This window comes from Nestor notabilis, unplaced genomic scaffold, assembly GCF_000696875.1.
Source record: "Nestor notabilis isolate BGI_N333 unplaced genomic scaffold, ASM69687v1 scaffold15479, whole genome shotgun sequence".
In the NCBI taxonomy this organism is placed as follows: domain Eukaryota; kingdom Metazoa; phylum Chordata; class Aves; order Psittaciformes; family Psittacidae; genus Nestor; species Nestor notabilis.
The window spans coordinates 6,270-14,832 of record NW_009942517.1 but is presented as its reverse complement, the minus strand read 5'-3'; the positions used below and the strand labels follow the sequence as shown (position 1 = coordinate 14,832).

The window sequence follows — 8,563 nt, the reverse complement described above, 5'->3', positions numbered from 1 at the left end:
CACCCTAAAACTTCTCTGCATGGAAAAGCATATTCTCTACTTACTGTTTCTAAAACCCTCTAAACAACCCCTCGACCATAAAACCTAAAGCCAACCAATGAGTAGCCTCTGAACTCTCTCATTGCTGCAGACATCCAACAGCATCAGAGATGAAATTCTTAGCAGTTTTACGTCAGGGAAGATGCCTGGGGTAACCCAGATACTATGACTTGAAAAATGCTGTATTTTATGACTCAGCCTCCCTTCCCCCACCCAAAGACATCTGACAGACTGACAATCATACAGAGGAAAACGACCCAGTTACGTTCATGAAACACAGTAACAGCTATAAATGGAAAGTCAGCAACATCAGTGTGAAACAGGGCACCTACAAAGGGAAATATTTTCTGTATAGGAACTGGCAAAAGTGGCAGTAGTGTGAACTTAGTATCAAGGAAGGAAAACAGCTGTACAGCAGCAGTAATAATAAACCTCTAAAGAGATAAAACCATTGTTGTCCAGAACAATTTAATGAAATATGCATATCCCAAAAAGGAATCATCACCAGAAGCATAAACAAAGTATTAGGAGATAAATATGGTAGACCAGAGTAGAAACAAAGACATGATCCTGTCAGAACCTATTTCAGAAACGTAAGCACACAGCAAATTAAATTTCTGTGAAAGCCTGGTATTAGATTTCATCAAGTTCTTTTAATGTGGCACTAAATGGATGTGCAATTATTCAACTCTTACTAAATGCCATGAAATTTACTATAGAAGTGGAGTGCTTAACAGTGGCACCGGAGCTGTGGAATACACAGGATGCTGACATGTACCACCACGGTTCAGAGCTGACTTTCACATCTAAGTGCACTTACAACAAAATAGCTGAGCTATTAAATGAAGGAAAATGTTGCAAGAAAGTAGCTATAAAGGGGTTTGCTCACTGAAAGTTTCAGATATATAAGCACCAAAATGAAGTTTCAAGTAAGAAAGAAAAAAAATGCTTTGAAGAGCCTTATGATGACCCAAGTAACTGGACAAGTGCACACAAACCCAGTGAATTACCACTTCAGACCTGAATATAATTTGATTAGCATAGTACAGACCAAATGAATATTGCAATAATAGTCAAAGAGTAAGATGCTAAGATCAAACACCAACAGAAAACATCAAACTACTGTTTCGATTCACTACCTGCTCTTACCCTGCTGGTTATAGTTGTATTTCTTTCCTAGAACAAAGGCCTAGAAGTTCTTAAAGGGGTTAATATTAATTGCTAGGAGCAAGCATTAGAGATTTGTATTTTAAACAGGTATGATTTCAGATGGAACAGTAGGCAGTAACGAACAACACTGACAATGGAAGCTTGTGGTTTAGATTTGACTTCCATATTAAAAAGACACTGATGAAGTTTAAGCAAATCTTCACAGTAGATAAATTTTTACACATGAAATTTAATTTGTGAGGTAGTGTAGGATTAGATGTGACTGTTCAAAAGTTCACGTTAGATTTTAACTGTTTCACACTGGCTCCACTTGAACAGCCTGAGTCCTCTAAACCTCTAAGGCACTCCAGTTTATTGCCCAAGTCTCCTGACAGACTGCCATTTATTCTACCCATCAGGTTACTCTGCGCTACAGAAAGAACACCAAATACCTCTGTCCTGTTGGGTTGGTCCTAGGTTAGAAATACAATGCCCCTATGAACTGAAGGAACTTGCAAAGAAGCTGTTGGGTTAATCAATATGATATGTAAACTGACCTGAGTAAGATCTGGAATGTCTCCCTGATCAATTCCAACTTGCTGGGTTTACAAGGGGGAAAGAAAAAAAAAAAAAAAAAAGAAAAGAAAAAAGTACATTACTACGTGCAGTGGCAATGAAAATAAAACCAGTGATGTCTGAATGTTACCTAGAAACTAACATATTAAAAAGGGATATTAATAACTTTACGAACTGGCACGAGTTTCTCTGAAACTTAGCAATCACAAGTGCATTAAATTGCATCTCAAAGCAAACCCAACTTTTCATCCAGCCTAACTTTCACATAGAAAAGCTTACTGGGAGCCTTAGAAACACCTGCACTGCTTACTAGAATTACATCTCCATTGTTAGCACTTACAGTAAAGGAGAGCACTGTGAAAAGACTGTAACATTCAGTTCATACATTTTGGACCATTTGTGCAATTTACAAAAACACTTCAGAAAATTTACTCTGTTGTCTGGCTAATGAAAAGGATATCCAAAAATCTCACTTCATGTTAATGAGTGTATATAATCTTTAAAGTAGTTAATCTGTAAAATGCTTCCTTGCATAGCAAAGTTCAGCAGATATTAATCTGTTTGTGAAACTGGGTCTTATGAATATAGACTACTGTACCAGGACAGACAGCAAAACAACATCCTTTCCACAGACACAGATTTATTTACCTCTGCTACTTTGAGGAATTCTGACAATTTGGTCATTCTGGCTAGAAATTTTTTGTATATATCCAAGCCTTCTTTGCACTGGTTCTTCTTCATATCAAAGTATCTTTCTGAGGATGCAAATAAAACTCATGTAAGATAACACCCTCCCCAGCAAAAAGCCAAGACAATATTATAAAAGTAAATTCAAGACAAGCTTCAGACAGGAATAACTCAAAGCTATCCAGATTTTAAAGTTTATATGAATACCTGACACCTTTTGTAATAAGTCAATCAAAAGAAAACACTGGTTTTTCTATTTTGGTACACCAGAATATAACACAAAGCTTTATTAAGCATGAATGTGAATCACTGCATTTGTTAAATTAGGTATGTAGGGGGATATTTTCAAGAGGTCAGCTTATTAACTGGCAGTGAGGCAAATTACTTTAGCAATTGAAAATTATTCCTGGAATATATTTATATTTGTAGACCCTGTATCATTATACTGTGATGTTTGTAAATAGCTCAATATCCAAAAGACATCAGAACTGCTACTGAAGTGGTACAAATAATGAACTGACCACCCAGAAGGAGGATCAACCACATCCTTCACTGATCAACCACATCCTTCACTTTTTACGGTTTTGCCCTATATTCTTACAGATACTTCATTGAGTAAGAACTAGTGCATTAACAGAACAAACTAAGATGTTTTCATCCAAAATTTGCTTAAGTAGTCATTATAAGGTTTTGCTAAGAGCTTACTGCTCTTGAACAAAAAATCCTACATGTCATCTACTAGGCTCATGTAGGCTCAGGTACCAGGTAAAGGTGAATAGTCAAGCTATAAACTATGGGAAAACAGAAGTCAGTCATACTGTGACTGGACTGAACACTCAAAATACCAGGTATCTCACTAATACTTTTACAGCCCAAATACAAAGGTTATCCACTGCACATATGGTATCTTTGTTTTAGTCTCACCCTCTCCTCTCAAATTCTGTTTCATGATGTATTCTTCTAGGCAGAAGCATATGTTTAAGCCTACGCTAGTTGCCACTGAAACTAAGACAGGCTTAATTCACTAGTAATGGAGCAGAGACAATTTATTATGAAACTGCAGTCAGAAATTGTCTATATTCTTTATTTCTCTTAGTATCTTACACAAAAGTTCAAAAGCTAAAAAAATTCTCACATACCTAAAAGATTAATAATCCCCTCATTGTATGCTGCAAAAAGTCTAATGGAATCTTTAAAGAGGAGCATAAAGGCAGCATTTATAACACCATTTGTTAGTTCATTTGGATTTGCCTGTGTAGAAAGCAATGAGAAAGTAAATTAGTATTTAATAATATAATGAAACTCTCACTTCAAAATGAGAGTGTTACTTAACACTGGGCTTCAAAGTACTTACATCAAAATCAAGGAGTGCATCAAGCTGGTTCTGTATGATTGGAAGGGTTTTCAGAAGCTTTTCAGCGTTCATGGTTCTCATCACTCCATCTATCCTACACAGTAGCAGACACATATTTACAAGTTACCGAGAGACCTCAGCTGTTTCAACACTATACTGCTTCGAAGGGCCAAAAGGAACACAAATCTACACTAACCTCAACAATTACTGCCATTTCCCTCCCCACCATACAGAAAACAAACAAAAAAAGCAGTAACAGTCTTACCCTCTTTTCATTTTGGTGAAGTCAACTGCTACAAGTCTATATGAAAGTGCTTTTTCATTCAAGTATCTGCTGTATCGCCTAATGAAGGTAGACATATCATAGCCTGAAAATTAAGCATTTGTAAGTTAGACGTTTTGAGGAGGTACAGGTTTTTTAAAGCTCTTTTCAAGAACTATTCTTTTACGAGCCCATTTTTCATCAACTTGCATAAAAACCTCCTCAGAGACACTTCCCAGAGTCTTGAGATTCACTGTTTTTCACCTTGAGATGTGATGTTACAGTTTCTTCCCAACTTGCTAACATTAGGCAAGTATTCATTGCAATTATGAAAATCAACACCTAAACACATTAAAGTATTAGGCAAGAACCAAGTAACTCTTATTAAGGTATTCTTAAAATTAGTCTAAAAATGCATTCCTACTAAAATATTGAAGACTTTGGAAACTTACCTGCAATGCCTCAAAAAACACAAAGACCCAGAAATGTTTTCTACAATTGGCAAGTAATTCTCAGAGATTGGAAGGGGTTTATACAGCTCATCTTTGTTACCATTATCCTGGAGTGCACCGACACAGAGCAAAAAAGCAGTAGAGTTACCTCCTTCAGTGAAAGGTCCTTACCCTGCATGGCACTTTTGTCCAGGTAGTTATTTAAATTGAACAAAGTGTTTCGGGATGCAAGATACTGGATAAAGCGCTGTTGGTGAAGAAGAAGTTGAGAGTATCATTGTTGTGAGAGTCAAAACATTTAAGCATATTACAAGAAAGCTACACTTGCCTTCTAACTGTTTCTAGTAACCTCTATCAACAACAGAAATCAGTTAAAAGGGAAAAAGTTAAAGGAAAAGTAGAAACTACTGATTAGTAAAGCCTGTGAAATCCAAAACTCTGTTTGGCAAAAATATAAAATTAAATAAAAAGACATAATTTCCCCAGGAATAAAAAACTAACAATCCTAGAGGAGGCTGCTTAGGTTAAATCTGTAGTTTAGAATAGATGAGCTGGAAAACACAAACCAAAAATACCACTTGCATTATCCAAGCTCCCACAGCTCTCAAAGCTCTGGGGCTGCTGTGGAAATGGGAAACAGGCTCAGTTACAAAGTTTAAAAGTAACAATATGCTCCTGGAACTGTGGTGAGCAGCAGCAGCACTGGGGTTATAGTTATACATCGTAATGCACTGATCCGACTAACACCAAAGTTAAGTTTTGACAAGTAATAGCTGGCTCCATAATAAGACAATTGGAAGAGACAAACACATCCAGATAGCAAAACAGTTTTAAAAGCTTCTCTGCCACTGTTGCACACAGATCTCCTGTGATGGCAATTTTTTTTACTTTCTTGCTTCTTTTGTATGTTTTAGTTCACAGAAGAGGATTATGATCAGTACACCTTAGTACTGTATTCGAAGACATGTAGAAGAAAAACAGTTGGAACATGGTCAGGAATGGAACAGTGATGTTCAAAATGTGTCTATACACACTTCAAAATTAGCTACTGTTCTGAATCTCATTTTAAAAAAGGTCCAAGGCTAACCCTCACCCTCCAGATGTTGAGGGTCTTGCATTGCACATGCACAAGTGAGAGGAATCTTAACCTGGTTTAGCCAAAACTTCATCACAAGGAACAGGTAGTCAATGTTGAACAAGAAACTGCAAGACAGTAACTACTCAAGACACCACTTTGACCTTCTGCTATATTTACTTCTACTTAAAAGTCCAACATCTGATATTTTTTTATCTGCACAAGAAAAAGGCCTCCTATAATGTATTAGAGCAGCGAGGAGTCCACTCACGTTCCACCTGAAATTACAGAACTAGTGTTCCAGCCACATTATCTCCGCAGGTATAAAGTAACTCTTCTTCAGGTTTCAAATGCATCCATTCAAAGCACAGGAACAGACATGAAAATTTCTCTGCCACTACAAAATGCTGCACAGGCAAATAGATACTGAACTGGTAGCCCACAGATCCTAAGTTTTTAATTTTTCCTGTGGTTCAGTTCTGCCTTTTCTTTTTTTCCAAGCTTCAGTGTGTAAATATGAACTATACTGGAATAAGAGAGAATAAAATATACAAACCGATTTACAGCATTCAGTTTAGCTTCATACTTATTCTAAGTAGTGAATTTTACTTATCCTTGTATTATCCTCGAATTTCAGCTTATTATCTGTTGAAACTACAATTTAAGCACATAGATAATGTTGGGAAGTGTTAACAAAGAGCATGTTGCATTTTACAGGTCATTTCAATGAAGTGAGAGGAGGCAACCATGTTTTCAGAGCAGTTCAGTGGCTGGAAGCAGTACCTTAAGAATCATCATTTCAATATTACCAGTAGTCAACAGTTATTTATTAGGAGAATGCCTACACACAAGTTCAGGACTAAACTGTCACCTGACCAAGATAGAGTTTAGTTTCTAACAGAAGGCCTGCCTAAGAGAGGCTACAGTTCTAATGCCATGGTATTGTCTGAGGGGCTTTTCATAAATAGTGATGAAATAATTTAAGTGAACTAAAAGAAACAGGAACCTGTTTTGGAGGAATGTTAATAGCAACAACGTAGGAAGATTTACCCCATTAGATGATGATTTCCAAGATCCAATATTCTAGTCACCATATTCCTCCCCCCTTTAGTATCTTATTCTTATCTATTAAGATGTTGGCTGCACATTTATGGAGTGCTAACAAGACTCTTCTGCTGTGCTCTTACTGATAAGCACCAGCTTAATGAAGTAAAGCTCATCATAAAGAGCTCATAAAGCTCTTTATTGTAGAAAGGTCACCCATCATTCCCTCACAGCCCAGCTCAGATACCTGCAGATGTACTACAAATACTGATATATTTCGGTATTGAAATAACGAAGGAGTATTTTCTTCTCTGGAGAAGGACTTTACAGCCATCAGCAGAGGAAAAACAAGGACCATTGAAAATCAAAGTACACATCTAATGTTTCAAAGATTGAGAAAAAATTCTAAAACGCTGTCCAGGAGGCTTTAAGAAAAGTAATCATATCTTACCTCATTTCCATACATCATGAGGTGGTGTGTTGTAATTAGAGCTTTGAACACTACAACCCAGCTACTGTTTGCAGTTCTCTCAAAGAGTGTATCTGCCAACTGTGGAATATTCACATTCATTTCATTTGTGCACTGTATTAGATCTAAATTAAAGAAAAAAAAAAATCAAAGCATTACAATAAGCTATATGCTCAAAGAGGATCCTTATTTTGTGTTTTTACACTGAGAATTCTTACTGGATGCATAATAAGAAATAATTGAGCTATTTCACATTCCCTGCTCAAATTCACTGCATTTTATTGAAAAACTCCAAGTATGAACTTCAAAGGCAGTTCAATAATTTTATGGGAGTCCCAGCATCTCATCAATAACTTGCTCCAGTAGAAATTCTATGCCCAAATTATTGTCTGAAGCCCACTCAACCTTAAAAACAGACAGACAAAATAAACCCAAAGAAACAAACAAACAAAAACCCAACAATAAACCCCCCACAACCAATCAAACAACAACCACCAGGAAAAATCAGAGCAGCAAGAAGAAGCTGAGACATCTGTGCCTTATGAGATCAACAGGCAAGCAAGGACCCTGCAGCTCCAACCTAAGCTTGCGTACTGACACACGTCGTAGCAAATGAGATGCTACAAACCTGCAATAAGCCTCTTTTCTATAAGAATAAAGAGCAAGAATTTGCATCCACAGATGCAAACCAAGTATTTTGCGGTGGACCATGGCAGGTCTTGGGCTTTTATATCAAAAAAGCTCTTTGTGTCCAAGACTGATTATAAACTCAGTAGTAGAACATTAACTTGGGAAGTCAGGAATGCTTCATGTCTCTGCCTGAGTCCTGGTACAAAACCAGAACAGGCTCCAGCAGATACCTGGGAAAAAAAAGCCTGCTGAGAAGAAGGCAAAGAACTGAATCCAGGACTATTCTAAACCCCTCAAGACATGCACATTAGACATTTATTCTCTCTTGAGCTAAATTTGGCTCAGGTGTGATCAAAGTACACCTTAAGGACTGGGCAAGGCCAGTAAAACAAACACTGAGTTTGAAAACCTTCCTTTGTGGCCTCTTCTTTAAGCCAAGCTCTTCTGTGAGCAGCCTGTTGGCTGCAGAGCAGCATTGCTGTTCATGCAGTTTGTCTGTCTAAGTACTTGAAGAGTAGATGCTTGGGAAGTTGGGCAACAATTGAATACTGGGGTGTTAGCCAACTTGTCTTATTAGCTCTACGTACAGGACAGAGTAAGTTATCATAAGCAATTTAAACATGAAATTAGAGATCACACATTGATAGTCGAGGACAAAATACTTCACAGAAACACCACACTTGGAATTTCTTTTTCACTGCATAGAATATATTACAGATGTATCTTAAAGATCTGTTTATTAAGAAAATTAAATTCTTTGATTAAAGGTCACTGTTTAGAACAACTTAATAACCAGAGTGATTTTAACAAAGTAATGGGTTTTAGA

At 36.9% G+C, this 8,563-nt stretch overlaps 1 protein-coding gene across 1 annotated transcript in view; it reads right to left on the bottom strand.

The window, feature by feature from the left end:
• The window catches only part of LOC104411105 (phosphatidylinositol-binding clathrin assembly protein-like), an 18,145-nt gene extending 10,919 nt beyond the window's left edge, over positions 1-7,226 (bottom strand). The window contains exons 1-7 of the mRNA XM_010021446.1: positions 7,090-7,226; positions 4,691-4,766; positions 4,071-4,173; positions 3,806-3,899; positions 3,591-3,702; positions 2,413-2,519; positions 1,746-1,787 (exon numbers count right to left, since the gene is read on the bottom strand). Coding sequence (XP_010019748.1) covers positions 1,746-1,787; positions 2,413-2,519; positions 3,591-3,702; positions 3,806-3,899; positions 4,071-4,173; positions 4,691-4,766; positions 7,090-7,209 — 654 coding nt within the window. The 5' untranslated portion in view covers positions 7,210-7,226. The remainder of the gene's footprint in view (positions 1-1,745; positions 1,788-2,412; positions 2,520-3,590; positions 3,703-3,805; positions 3,900-4,070; positions 4,174-4,690; positions 4,767-7,089) is intronic.
• Between the last annotated feature and the right edge of the window lie 1,337 nt (positions 7,227-8,563).